We start from the raw sequence: 23,779 nt of genomic DNA on the forward strand, positions 1-23,779 counted from the left end.
ACAAATATTTTCTACAAGAAACAATCTCTTCTTGAGTTGGACACTATGATTTACTCACAAAGACTAGCCATATAAACGAGTGGCTAAATTCAAAGGCCTAAACAAAGACTGGCCATATAAACGGATTCGCTCACAAAAACCTACTTTGACATGAGGTGCTAGTGCTTGCAAATACATTGTGTAGCGTAGCGGCCAATAGGTCCACCACTGGAAAAAACAAGGCCCTCTTAGATATTATTATTTGTCTTAGACCAGAGATTTTAAGTGTTTTTTAACTCACTTAGTCAGAAGACTTTTATAGTTTGCGATGTGTGATCATTGTCTGTCACTTGTTTAATATAATTTTACACATTAAAAAAATTAAACATAAATTTTCTTACCAATTAAATCGTTATTTAACGTGTGAGCACAATATTGCTTAGGACCCTCTTGTTTTAACATCATATTTCAATATTTCATATTATTTATCACGTATGTTCGTACATTTTGCATAGTGACGCGTATTTGTCGTGTTTCCTCTACTGACTGGCCGAGGTGACTTGTAATTTGAGCAATTGGGCAAAATTTAAAAGAGGTGCTTAGCCATCATATCATGTGAAAGTGGATAACTAATCCAACCAAAATTTTCTTTAGCACTAAGCCAGCCAATGAAATGCCAATACTCGTACCCACCATATCTCGTTTAGAGATTCTGTACAGCGACAAACAGGCAACAAAAGCAACTTCATTCGGATAAAAGGACTACTTCTCAAGCCCAAACTACAGTTTCCACCCTTCCCCATTGCATTGGATCCTCAATTTTATCAAAGGTATATTAGTCATTTCATAAAACATCTCCATGAGGAACCATGATGGTGTATCTAGTTCTAGGTGTCCACGTTGAAGAAATACACACAGTTGTGGGAAATTATAGTAGTATTATAAGATTAAAAAATTCAAACTCTTGGTTGAACTTTTGTATCATCATGGATTAGTTTACTACTTTAGTTTAATGTATTCGAGCCTGTGGCGACCTACATAAAAGTTGGGAGATAAATATTTTAAGCATTTGTTTGACACAGTTTGAGTGATTGTGACACATAACTCATCGAATTAATTAGATATGTCTTACATTGTTAATATCGATTATAATTCCGGGAAGGTACTATTATTTGTTGGAATCTGTATGCTTCATTAACTTAATCTCAGCACGTGAGAGAGTTTTTCTTTTCATAATGCTAAATTTTCAATTAAATTGAGACAAAGTGATATTAAAAACAAAAAACTTTGTCTTACAAAAAGAAGAAAGACCTGGTCCGAATAAATTGTGAGGGCCAGGCTGAATTGTAGGCCATATAATTAGGTCTCTCAAGGATTTAAAAAGCCGTAAAAGTAAGTCATAAGGCACTTTGGCAGATATAAAAGATTTTACTTAAACACCCTCCCTCCACCAAAAAAACACACACACACTAAACAGTTCTATACAGAAAAAAAATACATTTTCCTCTATTAGAATTATATTTAAAGTAATTAACCTTAAATTATAAAGGGTTATATAATTTATATAACATTTATTTATAATATTTTTTTCTATAATATCAGTCATTTTGCCACACATTTTTTTAATTTCTTATCTCTCTTTCTTTTTATATAAAAAGTTTATACAAATACAATTTCTCAATTATAAATTATTTTGAGAACTGTAAAAACGACAACATGGATAAGGAAACATGGCACGGGTTACTTTCATGAAAGAGATACAGAAAAAAGCTAATGAAGAGAAGAAGAAAAAAGGTCAAGTGTTTCTTTCACAACTTAAATCCAATCTGTTGAAGAAACTGCCATTTGGTTTGCTCTATCTCTAAGTTTCTCTTATCTCAAACTCAGTAGGAAAATACACATTCATGCTTGTTAGCTAGTTGCTGCTGTGAGTCTGAAAATTTTAGCTAGAATTGGTTAAAAGGAACAATAATTAATTCTGACTAGTCACTGTGGAGGGAGCAATCGTACAATAATACAATAATGTAGTCTTTATATATATGTACATGAGCGTAAAGGGAAAGGACCACAGACAAATATATAGATAATCAAAGCAAAAACGTATAAGGAAAACCAAGTTGAGCCTGGGGCTGGTGGAAAATACATAAAAGAGCGAAGACTGTTTATGAGAGAGATAAATAAGTGAGAAAAAAAATTATATACAACATTGTAAACAAAACAAATTTAAATAATCATTCCATCACAACTTATCATATATAATAAATTTATTGATATTTAAAATAATTATATCAAAATAATTCAAATATTAATCTATAATTGAATGATAATATCATTACATAAACATTAAAATCTAAATAAATTTCTTAGCCCAAGGATACGATAAATTCCATGTGAAATAACAGTGTACAAGTAATTGAATTCGTATCTTTCTCTACAAAGGGGAAGCATTTTCAATTCAGGTTATATATATATGTCCAGTTTTGACTAAGAACGGAAATAACGTGTTGAAGGGTAAAAATTCTAGGTGGTCCTTACTTCATGCACTGTTTTGGTCTTGAAGAGGGAAGAAACATTTTCAATTCATGTATAGGGACATGCAACTTAATTAAGACATATGGAACTTTAAAAGATGTGAGTAGTTGTCCTAGGACTTTTGATTTAAAATTTCGTAAACTGTTCATTCTTAATTCAATCTATAGTCAATGATCAATTATACATTTAGTAAAGCACCTTTTCTTTTTAAGTCCTTCTTGGTTTCTCCGGGTGAAAATGAAGTTTATAAACATACCATCATAAGAAAGGAAGCCACCATGTTAAATCAAAATCAATCTACATGAAGCTGCTTAATTAACAACTGATAACAACTAAAGTCTTTTTCAGATCCATTTTAATTTTAATAACAAATCTTATAAGTTGGAGGTCACTAATTTTAACACAAATAACCTCAAACCTTAATTACAATCTTAATTGCATGCAGAATTAATCAACCACATCAAACTACCAAAATTAAAGTCTTTGATTGATAATTTATAAAGTCCACAAGTTAAGAAGGTTGTTGTTGATTAATTGGTCCGTGAACATGCCCCATTTTCATGCACTTCTTGCCATGTTAAGTAAAAGGAAAAGGCATATGCTGGTTGCTTAATTTGGGCAGTATTTCCAAATATTCAAAGTTGAATCAAAGTCAGCAATTAGAAGGACGGATAATTTGATTTGAACTAGCTATAGCAGAAGATCGAGAAAGAAAAAAAGAGTAAAAGGGGTGAGACATAGTTTGAAGGATGGGATGTCATTAAATTTTGTGAAAATAACGAAACAAAGGCCGCCATGGAATGATTACCAAAGATTAAAACTAAGAGATGTCAGGTACCCTCGTGTGGGTACCCATCTTGAAGCACAAGTCACAACAGCATTCTTCTTTCTGTCAAGCATCAATGCTCTTCCGAGTGGAAAAGGACATACAAATAAAGTCAGCTATTTATTAAGTAAGAACAACAACAATAATACTAATAATTAATAAAATGGGGGAAGGGAGGGGAAAGATTAAAAAAGGTTGCATAATTAGAGCATTGGAACAGGGGAAGATTCTTGTATAAAGAGGGTGTCGTCCAATACTAATCATTATATTTCCCCTCTCCTTTCCCTTGAAACCACAAATGTAGAGAGGTGCACTGCATACCATACTGGCGAAAAAGGCTCAACCTCTAGAGAGAGAGAGAATGAATGAACTCTTAGCTTTGGTAAGGCTTTGCCGACAATGATTTCTGTCTGTCCACTAAATGAGTAATTAGAAGACCCAACGAGGGAGAGGTGGAGATAAGATAATAATACTACTATACTCCATTTTCTTCATTCTTCCAGCTACTTTTCTACTCACTTCATTCACAAAAATGTTTCATAAACATTGAAATTGAAACTTAATGAATTAAAACTACCCTTTTTATATTTTTGAGCTATATTTTTCAATATGTGCATATAAAAAATATAATTATATTAAATATCATATATTATATTATTTTTATATTAACATATGGTTGGTCTGTCCCTACACTCAAATTTCCTAAATAAAATTTTGTTTAAATTTTATGAATAAAAAACATAAAATGACATCTTACTAGAAGTGATTAGTAAAATTATGTAACAAAGAAGATGAGTGATTAAGAAAACCTTATATACACTTCACATCAATGTATAACTCAAAAATATTAATTTTTTTGAAGTTTAAATAATAGAACAGTTACAATATTTGCCTAAAGTTAAAGACTCTCCCCCACTTAGGTTAATCCTTTTACCTTTTTACTGTTTGCAGTGGTGGGTGTGTGTGAATGTGAAAACCATCATCCAAAAGAGAGATTCGTATTTCAAACAGTTCCGAGGATATATATTATGACTATAATGACATTAGATCATAGTCTCATGGAATAGAGGGTGTGTCAGGTTTCTGTTTCCATTTATTTTTTTATATATAATACCTGAAATTTTTATATTTTCCTTGGGGGTAGAAGTATATATGATACTATTTATTAAGAATTATTCTGTAAGAATAGGAGTGAAATAGAATAGTGGCAGCTTTTCCATAATGAGTAACTGCTTTGCTCATGAGGGAAAATGATCGATAACTTAAATCCACCCTCTCAAAAAGAAAAGAGGGCCCATCTCAGCCATTATCAATGGCAGCATAATTGCCACATATGAGCATAATAAGTACACTATCAATTAGCCTTTGTTGTTTTACCGAAAAGGAAGAGATACAAAGCACATCATGAAATTATTACAAAAATCAATGTTTTAATTCTTGTTTTAGGGCACTTATAAGAACCTACTGAGAAAATTAAATGATAAAAAAAATGCAGCGCATATGAAAAGAAAACCCTGAAAATTTGTATTAATTCCCTTAATTTGTGAGAAAATAAATGGTTTGGAATTCAGATGGAAAATGTTCTTGGCTGCTATTGAAAATTAGTTAATCAAAACACTTGTTAGCTAGCTAGACTCACTTCTCTGCATTCGATTTTAACTTGATTATATTAAATTCAAATATGTAGATGGAACTCTTTCAGTATTCTGTGAAGATGAATTTTTTATATTTAGCCCCTCTACGCCAAACATTGAATTGAATTTTTTTTTTCTTCTAATGTTTCTGTATTGGGACCGAACCCAGTTAGTATGGTCTAATTGCAAGACAATTATCATATAAACTGGGAATCTCAATACATTAAATTGAGTTTTGAGTTTGATCTCATTGAAAAAATTTGTTAGCAGTTATTTTAAATTATTTAAAAAAACACTCATTTTTCATAAATAAAGTAAAAAAAGAGCACAAAGCTTGTTTAACTACTTTGGTTGCAATATTGAATCTAGTCTAGCCTCGTTTCAAACCTTAAAGGGAGGGAAGAAGAAAAGAGAAATAAATTATGTCAAATCATTAAGTTTATTATAGAATCAAAGTTTTGTTTGTGCTTTGTAAATTGTAATGTGAGTGGGAGAGAAAATAATCTACGTATTTCACTTGATCGTGCTGGATTCCACCCCTTGATACAGATTAGTAACTGCTAAGATATATAACTGTGTCTTGGACCTATCTATTCTATGATAACAACAACATAAATCCTCCCCTTTTGGGGTGAATGAGATATTTTTCGTCCAAGAGTTAATGATTAATTCTTCAAAGTATAGAGATTCATTTAGGAATTGATTTCTCCCAATAAATATTTTTTCATGCATATGAACCTGAAATTAAACTCTTGATCACGTGTTTAAATTTATCTATCAACCATGTTGGTTTAAATCCTTCCCATTCTACTTTCAAATAAACTGTTAAGAGCACCTTTGCTCTCCTTCCTTCAACCAACAATTCTAGAAAACAGTTCAAGACTTTAAGGAATGGGACTTTAGCAGACAAATCAAATTTAATAAATTTTCCTTCAACCCCACAACCACATGTAAAGTGGGGGATGATAAGCGTTTGAAAGAGAAAGAGAAGAGAAAACCAAAAAAGAAGGAACTTTGCTAAAACTTAGTTGTTGAAGAATGCTCCTCAGCATCTTCTGTGCTACTTCATGCCGACAATCTTCCCTTGCAGGTCTTCTCAGAACCTTTCTCACAAAATCATGGTCATGGGGTGCATCTTCCAATGGCTCTGCATGAACCTCACTAGTCACTACCTTTGGAATGTTTAAAAAAAAACTTAGCCAAACCACAAAGATTAATGATTTGACTCAAGAAAACGTTGATATCTATTGTTTAACAAACAATGCTTGGAAAAAAGACTTCGACTTTGTTTGTGAGAGGAATTTCAAGATTATACTATAAAATATTACTGTTGGAACAGCAATTGGCAAATGTTTTCAAGATCTTTCACCGTTAATTTTAAGTTATGAGTGCGTAAAATCTACGTGGATGAGTCTAGAATCAATGGTGTAAAACTTTTGAAAAAAGCATGCATTAATTGCTGCTTCATGAACACGTAATAATACTATTTTGGATTGTTTCATGGTGGGTTCATAATTGAGACCAGAGGAGCAAAGATTGGATAGATTTGGGTAGACCTGCCACTTAGGAACCAAAACCCTTTTTTTTTTTCTCTCGAGTTTGAGAATCATGTGTTTGACGCTTGACTGGTAAGGACTCCTTAGTGCCAAAAAGATTTCAAGTCAATTCCATTATCGGATACTTTTGGATAACTCCTCTTGATAAATGGTCCAATAAGTTCTACCACCAACCAACATTTTCATGCCTCGCTCTCCAGTGTTTTCAACATCTAAACAGACATACTCTTGACAAGTTCAACGTTTTTTTTGTGGGTATAGCTATCGTGCCCCAAGGTTACAGTGCATGTTTTATTTGTAACTGAAATTGTTTTGACACACATTTCAATACAGATCCAACAGATAAAAATAAAATAAAAACAAGAATTTTGAATGACTTTTGCCGTAAAAGTTATTTTACACCGAATTTTCAAACATGCATATACATTACATCCATGACATGCTTCAGTGGTATAACAAAATCCTTCTCCATGTTTTGCTACCAAAGAATTCAACTTTAAATGCCCCTTTATTGAATGGAAATATGATTTGCACTAAAAAAAAAAGATCACAAGGGGAAACAGCACGGTTTTGAAATTTTTTTGAGCTAAAACCATAAAGATGTTTAATATCCTTGTGTGTGATTCTCTGTAAACTGAGGTTGATGAGGAGACTCTTTTGCCAGCGGAAAGTGAAGTTAATTTGTGACCGGACAACAGCTTTAGATAACAAACGAAGAAGGATCAAAGTACCTAGCTTCTTTGATATTTTGCTGACAAAAAAATCTGGACACCAAGATGATTAAGGAATCAACATGGTGGCTGATTAAGGGGCCATAAAGTTACAGCACATGGCTTATGTGAGTTCAAGGCGAGATTAGGATGATTCATACTCAACTTTGACTTAGGGACAGAAAGCTGATTGCCTTTGGAATGGACAGCCTTCAATCTAGGACTAGGAGTGATTGAAAGCGAAGCACCTTTCCAGATTTTACAAATGCAATGGTGTGTACCTTTGAAGATTCTATATAAACATAAGTTTGAAAAATAAATAAACTACACATCCCATTAAGTCAATTTCTAATTTCTAATGCCAAAGGCTACACAAACTACAACTAAATATGCATTCATAGGCATCAATTGCAGCTTTTAGCTGAAAGATGCAAACCAGAAGAATACTCTTCACAATTAAGTCCCCTTCAAAATGCATGCATGCTTGCTTCTGAATTTACAAATATTTATGGTGACAAAGTTTGAGTGGGGAAACGGTCTTAAAATTAAAGGAGAATCGATAAAAACTTCCCCTATACAAATATTATTTATCTCAAAACTACAAGAGGAATAAAATTTCTACAACATCCTTCCAGTTCTGGCGTTACAATCTTTCCCGCTTTCCCATATTTAACAACTTAATGATCAAGCCAGGATGAAAGATGAAGAATTGCTCAAAGTCCTTCCAGTGAGTGTTCAAAATGCAAAGGGAGTGGTAAAAAAAAAGAAGGATGGAAGAAGAAGACATGAAAAAGAAGAGGGTAGTGGAAAGAATTCAATAAATCCTAAAAAATTAAAATTCCTAACTGATTAATTAACCCAAAAATTATTTAAAAAAAAAAAGAGGGCAAAAAAGAAGAAAAAAAATGTTACACTGAGGATGTATCAACAAGAACGTCGTTTAACACATCATCCTCACCATTTGCCAAGGTAAACAGCTCTGCATCCTTATCTTGATCACTGGAAAAATCCCTTCTCTCGAGTTTGGAATGAGCTGCAATAAATATCAATTTCTGCACCTTGTTGAGTGCATTCCTAGAGTGGTGACCTTGTGCACAAACCCATCTCCACAAAGACCAATTGCATTTGAAGCCACATGAGGTTGCATGAAGGAATATGAGCCTCACTGCAACTTTCCCCAAGGACTTGAATTCAGTCAAATAAGTTTCCCACACAAGCCTACTGCTCTGTGGATTGACAATCCTCATCTTCCCAGTGACCGGATCCCTCTCCTTCATCTGAACAGCTTGGGCGTAAACCGGATCGAGCCCTTCCGTCCTCCACTTCATGAGCTCCATCAGAGCGATATGCGCTTCATCTCTTGCAACGAGTCTAGTTATGAGCCTATCGACGTCCTTCTCCTGTTCCGGTGTCAAGTACTTAAATGGCGGAAGGTACTTCCCACTAGTATCCCTCACCAAGTAAAGCGGATCAAGAATGTAAGCAGCAGCCCAAGCAGGGTGGTAATTCTTCTTGAACCTCCTCTCAACAAGCTTCTCCACAACCCCTTCTGCAATGTGGAATTTTGAACACCAATCCTTAACTTTTGCCCTCAACTCATCCCAAAGGGGAAGGCATTGCCCAACCAGAGGCCTCTCTGCCTCAATCTCCTGAGCCATGTCTTTAACCAATTTAACCAAACCATGGACAGCCTCCAAGTCATTCCAAAACCCCACATCGCGAATCATGTCCCCGACCTCCCTCGCGCCCTGGTCCTCAATGGCGACCATCTTGAAAGGCTCATCCATGAGCACCAGCTGCAAGGCGCGGACAGAGCTCAAAGTGTCCTCCATCATAGCACACACGGGCAGTCCGAATTCGAACTCGTGAGCAGGCACCCGGAGCAGCCAGGTGTGGCCATACTCCTGCAGCTGGTACTTGTGGAAACTGTTCCTGACCTGAGAGGTGTAATTGAACAAATTGGCTAGCTTGAGACAATTCTGAACGACGGTCCTGAACAAAGGAAGCTCCTTGGCGAAGTCCTTGATCAAAGTGTTGAAACCCTGATACTGACAAGTTAGATTAACCATCCAATGATTCTGATTCTCGAGATTTTTCAAGGCCTTGGCCTTGAACCTGTCTGCAACTATCCCAACACACTGTTGCACGAGATTCCCACAAATGCCAGTGATTGTCTCCCACATAACCTCCTCCGCATACTTTGAAGGCGCAGAAGCAGTAACAAACAACGCCCTTCTGTACAAACTGGTCCCATTCGGTAGATTCACACTCAAATTCACCAACCCCGAATTGCTATCATCATAATCATAATAACTCTCCCTCTCCCTCTTCCACTTCCATCCATCAGACGCAATCTGAAAGAACATCGCATCCCTAATCCTTGCCTCGGACTCAACCTTAGCCTCCTCGAACCTCGCATCCAACCTCGTACCGGTGAACTCCCTCGGAAACACCGGCGGCAAACCGACCTGCGCGAGAAAAGCTCGAAACTTTGGATGCTCCAAGCTCGAGAAAGAGACGGCGCCGCACGACTCGTAGACCCAATCGCCGAGAAACTTAATCGCGCTGTCGATTTGGGCCTTACTCAAAGTGGGCCCAGGAGAAGTTTTGGGACTCTTGAGCTTCTTCACACTGTCCTCCAACATAGCTAAAGCTCCCAAATCCTCTTTCCCACCAGATAGCTTCAAATGCTGCTGCTGCTGATGAGGAATCAAACCTATTCCAAACCGAGAGGGTGCGTGGTAGAGAGAACCCGAGCCTGAACCCGAAGCTGAGGGCGAAGTGGTGGTTCTTTTGCGGTTGTTAAAGGGAGAAGCAGAAGGAGGAGAAGTGGAAGAAGAAACAAGAACAGGGGAAACAGAGGAAATGGGTTTGGCGGCGGAGTTGAAATTGGGGCACGTGCCGCGCTTGAGGTGTTCGGAGGCGGTGCGGGAAGGGTTGGAAGCGGAGAAAACGGCGTCGCAGAGGGTGCAACGGAGTTTCACCGCTTTGGGGAGTCCCGTTTCGGTGTTGTGAACCAGCAGAGGCTCGAGGTGCGTCCAGTACCATGCGCCTTTACCCTTTATCGCTTTGTTTCGAACCATCAGAAGCCCCTCGTAGCGCTTCTGCGCCGTCTTCGCCGCCGCCTCGTCCGAGGAAGCGGCCGAGTCCGCCGCCGCCACGCCGGCGTTCGTCGCCGCCATTGCGAGTGACAGTGAAGAACAAATGAGAGTGTAATAAAAAAGGGGCGATCACGATTCACGATCACGATTTTACGTCATCGTCGTCGTCGTCGGGATCCGGGGGAAAGAGCATTTAGCCGAAGCGTGGCCGGAATTCGAATTTCCGGCGATAGTCCATAGAAGAGGGTGGGTTTGTTGTTATAATGATGAAAGAAAAAAAAAAGAGAGGTTTTTTAAGTGAGTGAAGTGAGTGAGTGAAGAGAAGTGAGTGAGTGAATGAGACCGAAATAGCAAAGCGAATGAGAGTGGAGCAGATACACGTACGGCTACTACTCCACTCTCAGATCAATGACAGAGAAAAAGGGCGACGCTTTTTCACGCGCGGGAGTGTGCGCGTGGGAAACAGCTTTCCGGGAACGAGACTCCCACGTAGCTCATGATTGGGGAGTGAGACACACGCGCCGTTGGAGACTTTTCTTTACACGTTTTCTCCTTTAGTTTGTTTGTTTATTTTCTCTTTTGTTTTTCGGGTCATCGTGTGGGTCTTCTACTGTCCTTGTCGCTTTCTTTTTTCCTATTTATTATTTTTTTTAATGCTGATTTTTAAGAGTATTCAAATTAGAACGATCACAAATAAAAATTTAAAATATTCAAAAAAATCAAAAATTGAATCAAATTGATTTTTTTTCAGATGTATTTGGATAAATTTTTTTATTAAATTGGATTGGTTTTCTTCGATTTGTGACTTGATCCAAACCTAACAGTTATATTAATATAATATTATGCATTTTATGTAATACATAAAATGTATATTAACAAGTTTCATAAATTGCTATCAATAATTTACATACTTTTACTATAGAAGATTTAGTATATTAACAAGTTTCATAAATCTCTATCAATAAAATTTTAATATAATTTTATTTAAAATATGAAAAAAAAACGTATAAATTTTAATGAAATAATATTTTAGTAAAAATTACAAAAATCAAATTGAATGAAATCACAAAATACTAATTTAATTTAGTTTAAATTTTATTTTAAATAAAAACTAAACCACATATATTTTTTAAGTTTGATTTATATGATTTTTTAATAAAAATTCGAATCAATTCCAATTAGTAACTAAGTGTACTATTTTTAACCATAAAATTATCCCGTCTATCTTGTTTTTAGTCATTTTTTTGTTTTGTGGGCCGAATTCATTTAGGTGGGAATTAATTAATTGGTGTTTTTAGGAAAGTGTTAATCATGCTCAAATGTGGGTTAAAGAATTAAATGTGAAATATTTTAATTAAAAACATGAGTAATATATTTTATTATGACTTTTAATGAGTTTCTTAATCATAGCTCCTTTCATTCTTTTTATATTGAAGTTTTAGTAAAAAAAAATATATTTAAATTTGATTGCTATTTTTCAATTTCTATGAATAATAAAAGTATTGAGTCTCATTAATAATTTTTTAATGTCTTAAAATAATAGTAAATTATTTTTTTATTAATTGAAAATCATGCCAGGAACACGTTAAAAATTACAATAAAAATGCATTGATAACACGTGTTAATAAAAATATTATTTTTAATTTCTTAAATAATATTTTAGATATTGATTAACAATTGTAAAAAATGTCATTAAAAAAATATTTGTCAAAAGTCTTTTTTCCACTTCCACTCTCAGGAATAAATTGAACTTTATTTTTTGAGTAATGGAAAGAAAAAAAAAATTGATATAAAATAAGTAAGAGATGTAATAATAAAGTAATAGTTTATGATTGATTAATAATATAAAAATGTGTATATTAATCATGCATTTTTATTAAACTCGTGTTTCAAAAGATTTTAATTTAACTTTTATATTTTTAGTCATTACCATCAACTTAAGTTAATTTGTCGTTGATGTGACCTACAAAATAAATTTTTAGTCATGTCATGTAAGATTAATGGGATCATGTATAAGTTTAGAATTAAAATTTAGAGTTAGACCAAACTCACCAAATTAGTTCTTTGTCAAATTGGATTTTTGGCAAAGGAGAACATTTTTTGCTCTCATCTAATGATGTGCAATGTAAAACTCTAAAAAGCTAACCCCAAAGCTTCATATGTTCCCTTATTGTTTATCATTATTGTCAATGTTGATCCTCTTCCAACTAATGTACATAATCATTCCCATTGAGTAAGTGCATGCATCCATCATATTTAAAACTCAATCCACCCTAAGTTATGGATCTTCACATGCTTCTTCTATGAGTTTATTACCAAATTGGATTGCGTAATGTCCTTCTACATGATGTGATGCGGATCAAAGCATGTCAACTGTGAAAGAATTTGATAATAGAGATTTGTTAGTTGTTTCTTGTGTAGGTATGTTTCCCTTATAGATAGGGTCAACGAAACCTAGAAGCACATAGATTTAATTGTTATGATCATATATTTTGTAACTCTTCAACACATTTAAATTGTCCACATCCTAGAGGATTTGGAATTCCAAATACATCTGTTTATTTATTAACTCTTCATGATGATTATATTACCTTCAATGAGTAAATAAAATCACTTATTTTTTATCAACAAATATTAATTATTGGTTTATTAATTTTTTTGTTAGCAAAAGAGATTAATTTCACAATTTTTTCCTTTTTCTTTCCTTCCTAACCACTCAATCAACCTTATATCTTACTTAATCACTTACTTGATGCACTTCCTTGTATGTCGGCTTCTTAAACTTGATGCAGATTAATTGTGTGATGAAGCTGGTTCAAAAAAAAAATTGATTTGATGCTTAACTTATAGTTTTAATCCTAAAGTCATTCATAATTTCACCAAATTTTTAAAAAGTTTAATAAACTTAACTGATTAAACTTTTATTTAATGATTAAATTTTTAACAAAAAAATTAATCAGTTAATTTTGTTTCAAGAACTAAAAACTAAATTTAAATAAAAAGTATAGACTAAAAACTTTGTTAATCTCAAGTAATTTAATGAATTTGTTGTGAAACATGAAACAAGTACTACACTGTATCGTACATCATACAATTGAGTAACTTTTACGTTTTGATTTTTATTTTATATATTAAGTTGAATGATTTCTCAATGCAATACTTGATTTGGTATAATGTCAGAGCAATATTTGAATAATGATATAAAATATTTGCGGATCGGATGCACTGAATAATTTGTGAAAAAAGCATTACAAAGAGACAATTAATAAAAACGTGTTAGAACCTCTTTGGACAGTAATGATACAACACACGCCGATGAATTGAATATTTTATAAAAAAAATTGTTACCAGATTTTTTTTTTTATATAGAATTTGTTCTTAACTATTCCCCCCTAAAATGTTCCTTTATATATATATATATATATAATTAAAAAGATAATTATTAACTTGTTATTTATTAAAACTAGCTATCACTATAAATTACCTATTTAAACATATTGATATAATTTTATATACAATAATATGACATATCATGCTCAAAACAAGATATTAATAAAATCATACTTTAACAGCATCTTATGAATTGTGTGGAGGTGGAAGATTTAACTTAGATGTGAGTATTTTATTTTAAATATAAATGATTAACTTAAAAAGTTTGATTCATGATTCACAAAGGAATCTTATTTTGATACTTAAATACTTGAAAGTCATATAGAGTCTCATTTAATTCTATGTTAAAGAATTTATCCATATTAGATTGAATGGTGAACTAATAACTAACAAGAGACTCTTATTTTGCAAATTTAAGAATTGGTTAGTCTAACATTGTTAAAAGCAATAAAAAAGTCTAAGATAATCCAATTCAACAAAAGATCCAAACTAAGTAGTCAATTAGAAGGGCATACCTATCATGATTGAAATTTTTCTGTGTGCATCACCCAAGACATCTCATCATTGGTGAATGATAACTACGAGATTTGAGTTAATTTGATAGTTAATTTTGATTAATAATGATTATAATTTCTTTATTTTACTGTTGTTTTTAATGAAATAATAAAGAAATTAATATCTTTGCAGTTCTTGATTAGTAGAAGTTAAAAGAAGAAGATTTCAAGTGCTTTGAAGAAAAAATGATGCAAAAATGTGAAGAAAAAGCCTTAAAGAAAAAGTTGAAGATTGGGACAGCTCGCTTAGTATGCAAGACAGGCCCAACGCGTCTCCTCGCTTAGCGGCCAGCTCACGCTTATCGTAAAGAAGGCCCACGAAGAAGCCCAAAGGCGCGCTTAACGCGAAGTCAGTGTGAAAAGTAAGCTACCTTAGTCCTATAAAAGGAGTAGGAAGCAGAAGGGAAAGATACAACCTACACACCGAAACACTAATTCCTACACACCACCCAGAGACTCAGAGCTCTCTAATGAATACATCTTAAGCCTAAGCATCTCTAATAGGGGAAACCATCTATCTACGTCCATTATCCCATTCTCCTCCTCTATTCATCCTTTTTCTTCTATCCACATCAGGCCCTAAATTATAAAGTCTCTCATAATAATGAGAGGCTAAACCCCCTTAGTTAGGGCCTGACAGACCTAAAAAGTCAAAAGATGTATTGTATGTTTCATATTTATCAATGCAAACAGGTGTTTTCTTTCCTATTATCCTTTCTTATTTTAATTCCTTTCCTATTATCCTTTCTTATTTTAATTTCATGTATCATTCATTCTTGCATCATCTTTAAGGGTTAGGCACTCGAAATAGAGTAATCCTTAGTAGAAATACAATGAAGGTCTTATATGCATTAGTTTTAGGGATTAATTGCTCGAGAGAGGATAATTTCTAATAGAACTCAAAGGAAGGGGTATCTTAATAAAATCATTGTTAAACATAGAGTGATTGCATTATGTCCATGCATCAAAGCAAACATCTATAATTAGAACTTCATGTATTTTATCTATTGAGTCTTTGCAAAGACATTTGGGGAGATAGATAGGTAAGATATGTTTGTCATCGTGAGACATCAGGGATAAGTATTCTAATAGATGTGGATAGAAAAAATTCACCTAATTGATAGAGAAAAATCTAAAATAATACATCTTAGGCAAATAAGGCGTGCTAGGTCCCAACATATTTGCATTTTGAATTTATCTTTTTTATTATCATCGTTATCTTTTATTTTTCTTATCTTCTATTTTAAAATTTATTACCTGTTTTATCTTCTATTTTTTTTATCTTTATCATCTTTTAATTTAAATCTTTATCTTATCTTTTATCTTTCTTTATCTTCTATTTTAAATTTCTTATCTCTTGCTAGTAAATTGGGTTTGCATCAATCTAAGGACAAACAAAGTCCCTATGGGTTCGACTTCGAGCATTTTATTTCTTGAGACAAATTGGTGCATTTGTCAATTTGTTAACAAGTTTTTGGCGCCGTTGTCAGAGACTTTGTTTTTCGTACTTAGTTGTTTGCATGCTCCAATTTTAAAGCCATCACTTTTATCTTTTAACTTTTATTTTTATTTTTATTTTTAAAAAACTATTTTTCAATTTTTCTTTATTCACTCATATTAAAAAAAAACTTTTTCTTGTGAGTCTATGCTTGCAGGGTGGAACCTCAGAAGAACTTGATCCATGGAATACACTTTAAAGCTGGAAGATCTTTTAAAGGGGTGTCTTGAAAGCACAAGACCAAGGGTCAGTCACCTACCACCGATAAATTGTGATTTTTGTGGAGGGGAGCATTTCACTAACAACTGCCATGTCTACTCCATGAAAAATTCTTGGTGGGAACAAGAGTTACACCCTTACAATCAATATGAAGAAGAAAGAACTTCTAACCTTGAGAATGTGTTTATGGTATTCATGGAATACCATGCTAGCTCTAAAGCCAATCAAAACTCAATGCAAAACCAGGAAATTCAGGTTGGCAAGAACTACTCCATGGAAAATTGTCAGTGGGAGCAAGAGTCACAACCCTACAATCAATATGAAGAAGAAAGAATTTCTAATCTTGATAATTTGTTGATGCAACTCAAGGAAACATATGAATCCACTCAACACGTATTTAAAAATCTAGAAATTCAAGTTAGTAAGCTAGCAAAAGAAAGTGGTTAAATTTGTGGTCACAAGGGAAGAAAACTTTGTAGAGGTTGAAGTTCATGAGGAAATTCTTGTAGAAGAGCATGATTCAAGAGAAAAAGATGGAAAAAAATGAGGAGAAAACACAACAACAATGAGAGAAGTTCTCACAAGTATAAATTCAATAAGAAAGTATTTTCCAAGTCAATACCCCTCCTCATCAACTGATTGTCAAGGAAGAAAGGCATGGAGAACATGACAAATCTTTAAATGTCATTTTTTTCTTGATCACTAGCACTTCTCTTGCAATGATATGGAAGGTGTTTCTGGGATACATGAGTTTCATGGAGTCTCTAACTAAGAGGCGAAAATGCAAGGAAGATGTGTTCTATGTAACCTTCATGCCACCTTGAAGGCATTTGAACTGTCAAGCTAATGACGTTAAAAAAGCGCTTACTGGGAGATAACCCAGGATTTCTTACCCTAACTCTCTTTTAGTTAATTGCATTGTGTGTGTTTTTTTAGGATAGTTGTGTTATTTTTTTTTCTTTATTTTATTTTGATTTCATGCAGTTAAATTCAGCAGTTTAATTCCAGTAGTTTAATTTCGGTGATTGAATAAAAACTGCATGATAGAGACATAGGAAATCAGTAATTGGCTACGACTTGTTTTGGATGATTTTATGAATGAGATATACTATGTACTGATGAGATAATTGTGAAAATTATGATTTTTGTGAGCAGGCGTTATTATGAGTGATGAAGTATGAATCAAAAGCACAAGAGTGAAGATGTTAGCATGTCTAAACGGAAATCATGGTATGGTAAGCCAAGTACTTCATAAAATGTTCGGTGAGTTGTGCGAACCTTTGATTGTGAGAGAACAATTGTTCTTAATTTCCTGATTTTGCTTGATTCTTAGACTATTTGAGTATATACAAAATGTGGAAATGATCAAGGTCTTGTTTGTACTAAATTGTTTTAGCCACTTAGCCAAATAGTCTCCTTGTCATGAATTAATACATCCCTTGTACCATGTTGAGCCTAAAGTGAATAAATTGTCTTTGAAACCCGAGCCAAATGAAATGAATAACTACCTTATCTTAGGTTGTATGAGAGCATGGGTTAAGATAAATTTGCCCCTAATTTGGGGGAGGATTCTTGGGTGATTTTTGTTGCAGGGACATTAATAACAACACACAACCAAAGGTAAATTGTAGCATGTGATCAGTTGCTACAGTGCCATTGTTAGTTCAAAAAAAAAGAAAAAAAAGTGTATTTCAAATAAAGAGTTGAAAGTAACTAAGGGCCAAATAAATTTTGTGTGCTATTAAGAGTAGAAAACATAGAAGTTGAGGCTGTGAAATATGAGCCATGGGTTATCAGGAAAATTTGGGTGTGTGCTTTCTTGGAACCTAACTTTGAATCTAAAGAAAAACCATGAGTTCCTTGTTAGCCCAGCCATGTTACAATCCTAAAAAGTCTGTAGTGATCCATAATATGTGTGTATGATTACATTAACTGAGATGAAGTGTAAAGTTGGAAACATTATTTTCAGTTGTTGGATTAAAAAAACACTCTTAGCCGAGACACTTGTGCACTGAGAAAAACACTAACCTTGTAAGGAATGAAGTGTGGTAAGTTTGCCTTCATTAAGTTTTTACTTGCTAACCTTTTTCATCTCCATGTGCATTCCTTCATGCTTTCATCACAAGATCAAGACAAATGCAAGCTCAAGGTTAGTCATTGAAAGGTTTGAAATGGTTCGCAAATATCTTATGTACCAATACATTCAGAACTTGTCTTTTGCTTTAGGACAAGCAAAGGTTTTAATTTGGGGGAGTTGATAATTGCGAGATTTAAGTTAATTTGATAGTCAATTTTGGTTAAAAATGATTGCAATGTCTTTACTTTACTGTTGTTTTTGATGAAATAATAAAGAAATTAATATCTTTGCAGTTCTTGATTAGCAGAAGTTAAAAGAAGAAGATTTCAAATGCTTTGAAGGAAAATTGATGCAAAAACATGAAAAAAAAGCCTTGAAGAAAAAGTTGAAGATTGGGACAACTCGTTTAGCGCGCAAGACAGACTCAACGCGTCTCCTCGCTTAGCGGCCAACTCATGCTTATGCGAAGTCAGCGTGAAAAGTAAGCTACCTTAGTCTTATAAAAGGAGTATGAAGTTGAAAGGAAAGACAACCTACACACCGGGACACCAATTCCTACACACCACCCTGAAGACTCAGAGCTCTCTAATGCATACATCGTAAGTCTAAGCATTTCCAATAGGGAAAACCATCTATCTCTGTCCATTATCCCTTTCTCCTCTTCTATCCATCCCTCTTCTTTTATCCACATTAGCCCCTGAATTGTAAAGCCTCTCATGACAATGAGAGGCTAAACCCCCTTAGTTAGGATTTGACAGGCCTAAAAAGTCAAAAGATGTATTGCATGCTTCATATCTATCAATGCAAACAAGTGTTTTCTTTCTTATTATTCTTTCTTATTTTAATTTTATGTATCATTCATCCTTGCATCATCTTTAGGGATTAGGTACTCGAAAGAGGGTAATCCTTAATAAAAATACAAGGAAGGTCTTATATGCATTAGTTTTAAGGATTAGTCGGTCGAAAGAGGATAATTTCTAATAGAACTCAAAGGAAGGGGTATCTTAATAAAATCATTGCTAGACATAGAGTGATTGCATTATGCCCATGCATCAAAGCAAACATTTAGAATGAAAACTTCATGCATTTTATCTATTGAGTCTTTGCAAAGACATTTGAGAGATAGATAAGTAAGATATGTTTGTCATCATGAGACATCAGAGACAAGTATTCTAATAGATGTGGGTAGAAAAAATCCACATTGATAAAGAAAAATTTAAAATAATACATCTTATGCAAATAAGGCATGTTAGGTCCCAACATATTTGCATTTTGAATTTATCGATTTTATTATTATCGTTATCTTTTATTTTTCTTATCTTCTATTTTAAAATTTCTTATCTGTCTTATCTTTTATTTTTTATTTTTATCATCTTTTAATTTAAATATTTATCTTTCTTTATCTTCTATTTTAAATTTCTTATTTTTTGCTTGTAAATTGAGTTTGCATCAATCTAAATACAAAGTTCATATGGATTCGACACTCGGACTTCCGAGTACTTTACTATTTGAGACAAATTGGTGTACTTGTCAATCTATTAACAGTGAAAAACGAAAGGAGTTAGAACCATATTATTTTTCTTAGAAAAAATATCTATTTTGTTTTAGATTAAGAGATTAAACCTAAGATCATCAAAGAAATTCTATCAAATGATGGATGGATCTTGGCTATAAAAGAAGAACTCAACAAATTCATGAGAAATAATGTGTGGACCTTAGTCCGTAACCTAAATACAAAAGTGTCATTAGAACTAGATGAGTGTTTTGTAACAAGCTTGATGAAGAAGGAAAAGTTGTAAGAAGTAAGGTTTTAGCTCAAGGCTATATAACCGGAATAAAAGGTACAAATTTTACCAAAGACTTTGTACTTGTAGCTAGACTAAAAGTTATTGTGATCTTGCTTGCATTTGCTACATATAAAAATAATTTTTTTTTTTCAAATGGATGTAAAAAGTTTTAAATGATTTTTTATTTGAAGGAGAATTTGTAAAACAACCACCAAATTTTCAAGACACTAGTTTTCTGTATCATGTTTTCAAACTCTAGAAACTATGTTAGACCGTGTGTTGGAAGTTTAGAAACTAAGCTTTTGTTTGTCAAATTGAATTATTTGTTATGTGTGCAATTGTTCTTCAATGAAAATTGATTTCTTGATAATGTTATTGGTGTGGTGTTACTTATAAGTACTCTAACATTTAAGTCAATAAGAACTAAAGTAGAAATATATGAGATAAAGAGACAACATATCTTATATATGGATGGTATGAAATATTTATAGTCTCTTTGATCTATTCTTCTGTGATAAATGAATTATCTTTATCTTAGAAATAAGAAGATTATTTATAAATTATGCTTAGAAATAAGAGAATTATCTATTGATAATGATTACAATCATATCAGTAGTAGATTGACCTAATGAAACAATTAGATTAGAATTTAAAATTAATAAAAAATACACATTCATAGATATAAAAAAAAAGTTAGTTTATATTCTTATAAATATACTAAGCGACAACTAAAAGCAGTTAACTTATTCACTAGTTTTTAAAAGTGTAAATAACACATAAAAAAATTCAAAACCTTTATTCCGATATGTATTAAATTTAATAACATGAAAAATTACTTACCCAATAAATACTGTAGTCGTATTCCAATTATATAATTCAACCCCACACATTTGCTTATATATGAAATTGGCCTAAATTTAAGTTGCAGTGCTCATGTGAGCATTATGTCAAAAGGAAAATCTCTGTAACTTAGCATGTTTGGATTTCCATCCTTACCAATTACCAGCTTCGTGCGCATTACAAAAGCAATGAATAGTTGCCTACTTGTTTTTGAGTCTGTTATGAATCGTTATGCTTCATATGTTGATCGGCAACGCTTAAACAAACATGCAGTACACGAATTGATTTTTTTTTTCTCTTTTTTTTAACAGAATATAAGTTGAAATTGTGTAACGTACAGCAATTTACCAATATTAAATTAAAGAGATTAAACTGTATTGTTTTCTTTAGTAGATTAATCATCGTCATCACACCTTTTTGTAGCAATAATAGGAAAGAAAAAATAAATTACAAAATCTCAATAACAAAAAAGTCTAGCTCATTAATTTGAATATGGCGTGTAAGTTATTATAAATTTTTTGATATATATCTTTGAATTCACCGATAAAAAAAAAACTACCATCTCTAGAGAAAAGGAAAGAACCCTCTAGTCTTTAGTAAAATTTATAAGCATAGTTCCAAAGATGGTCGTAATATATGACACTGTTACACAAAGGTACAGACCACACAACTATTGCCGGATCAGAAGGTGCAAATAGTCAATGTTGAAGGAGTCAATAACCGGATGAAAAAATTGGCATCCATGATCCACCTTCCAATGAAAGCAATTTTTGAATACGTAAAAAGATGAAACAGACCCCTCTGGCACGCATTGGTCAATTTTGAATAAAAATTCAAACGTGTATTAATAAAGCCCCGAGTTAGGTGAAGCTCTACACACCTCAACCTCATTGTGCTGTTCTGGTGACACAATGCTCAGAAAATAATAAGTAGAAAAATAAAAGGCATGTGATGTGATCTATAATACAAACAGAAACAGAAATTTTTGGATGGGATTGCTAAACAATGCCTACTGGGTTTCGTCTTCCCAATACACTGAACAAACTACAATTGGGCCTTAATTAATTAAACATAGACTCTTGTGTGTGTGATCATTTCAGCAATGGCATGTGCGCTCTATTCTTTAAGCGTGTCATTTTCTAATGTTTACTATAGGAAACTCATCTTCATTACCTTCTGCTTTATAAGTCCTTTTCCTAGCTAGCTTTTATTTTCTTCCACTGGAACCAGAAGTATATGGTACTTCTTTCCATCTCAACATATAAACAAGAATCTGAAAAATATATAATGCTACAATTTACAAATGTCGAATATTTTTCTTTCTCGTATTTAGTGAATTATTACTTCATTTTGAGGTCAGTGCTGGGTATTAATAAATTCATTTTATTATCGGGTTTTTTTTTGTTAATTAGAATAATGGAGTTCTTTTAATTAGTAGTACTCCCAAAATAAACAAGTTGATGTGGTCTTGAGAATTTGAGAGTAGTGAAAACTTTTAATATAAGACATCATTAATAATATATAGTGAAAACTTCTAAAACATTTTTTTTAGTTTTCTCTTTTTATTTTTATACGTCTAAACTATTCTATTTTTTTTTTCATATTTCACTCTTCTTCCAAATAAAGTGTTAAGCAATTGTTTTAAGAAATGTCATGCAGCCCTAAACAAAATTCTAATTAAGGGGTTTGCCTTTTTGATAATTATAAAAGAAAAAAAACATTATTCTTAAACCTATATATTAAACAACATTAAAAAAATAAACTCAGTGTCTAGAAAATAGCAATATCCAATATTCATGCAGCAGCTTCGGCTTCTTCTGGCTGTGAACAAGAAAGATGCAATCTTCACTTTCGGTTTTTCACTGAGTGGGAACATAGAAGTACTTCGACGATGTCAGTTATCAACAATTTTAAGCCAAAAGTCACTCAGAAATAGAAAATATTCAACTAGTTCAAGAAGCTCACAGCCTCACACTTTTTGACTTTAATTAACTTTTTCTATAAAGGACTTATGTGACGGAGAAAGCCATCCATGTCCTCCCATTTATTTATCGTATAAGTCGTAACAGGTTAGTTCTAAATTAAAACCGATTAGATATCATAAACCCACCAATCATATATATTTCCAAGCTTCAATACCATACTTGCCCTATTCAGTCAGTTTATAGTTTTTACATACACATGCGAATTATAATCCTTGAACGTAGATTAGATGAACGACTTATATTTTATCTTGATAAATGAAACTCAAAATATGTATTTGATGAATGTGAAGATGCATAAAAAAAAGTTATTACAATTTATAAATGACTGTGAAAATATAATAAAAAAAGTTAATAAAAATTTCATGTATTCAATTTTCAGTAATTTTAAACTGTCTAATAAAAATCCGACGTCAATTCATATTTTATTTTGATAAATTAAATTAAAATTAAAACACACATTTAAAATATAATTCATTTGTTAACTAATTTTAGTCTAGTGGGTAAAAATTCAACCATATCTCATGAGGACGTGAATTTAAATTCTGCTGTTGATGTAAAAATTTTGTTAGTAAACAATTTGTGACTACTTTATGAGTCTTAAGAAGTATTGTGATTTTTTTAAGCTCTCATGATCTAATTGGCTTAAACTATTTTACTGATAAACAAATATATAAATCATTTGATCTTTATCTAAGTAAGAGTTATAAATGCAATCAGTCACGTGCAAATTTTACTATACTAAATCCAATTTAAATTTGGTTAAGGTCATATATTATCAGGGAGGAAAAATATCTCTTAAATAGAAAGATATATGGAGTTTCAAATATTGAGGATTCCTAGCCCTAGCTAATTTGGTTTGGCTTTATGCTGCGAGGACCTGATTTATTAATGAGCCTAATTAAACCTGAACTGGGTCAGCTTCGGAACAAAATCTAAATTCATCATAATTTATCCAGTCCATCCTCTCCCCCATTTAATTTGACTGCAGTCAAAGGTTTCATATATAGCATGCAACCTTCATTTCATGCATTCTCCTCCTCTTTCTGTCTGATCCAAATTAAACCTCCATGCTCCCTCGGTTAGCATATGGT

The 23,779-nt window shown here is 32.9% G+C and overlaps 1 protein-coding gene across 1 annotated transcript; it reads right to left on the bottom strand.

Moving 5' to 3' along the window:
• Positions 1 to 7,776: 7,776 nt before the first annotated feature.
• LOC100785216 (uncharacterized) lies at positions 7,777 to 10,691 on the bottom strand. Its single transcript, XM_003550841.5, has one exon. The coding sequence runs from the start codon at positions 10,417 to 10,419 to the stop codon at positions 8,146 to 8,148; it is 2,274 nt and encodes a 757-aa protein (XP_003550889.1). The 5' UTR covers positions 10,420 to 10,691; the 3' UTR covers positions 7,777 to 8,145.
• Between the last annotated feature and the right edge of the window lie 13,088 nt (positions 10,692 to 23,779).

This window comes from Glycine max, chromosome 17 (genome assembly GCF_000004515.6).
Source record: "Glycine max cultivar Williams 82 chromosome 17, Glycine_max_v4.0, whole genome shotgun sequence".
NCBI classification, from domain to species: domain Eukaryota; kingdom Viridiplantae; phylum Streptophyta; class Magnoliopsida; order Fabales; family Fabaceae; genus Glycine; species Glycine max.

Bases quoted from the DNA above. Each gene is read 5' to 3' on its own strand.
- LOC100785216 (XM_003550841.5), bottom strand. From the start codon at position 10,419: ATGGCGGCGACGAACGCCGGCGTGGCGGCGGCGGACTCGGCCGCTTCC.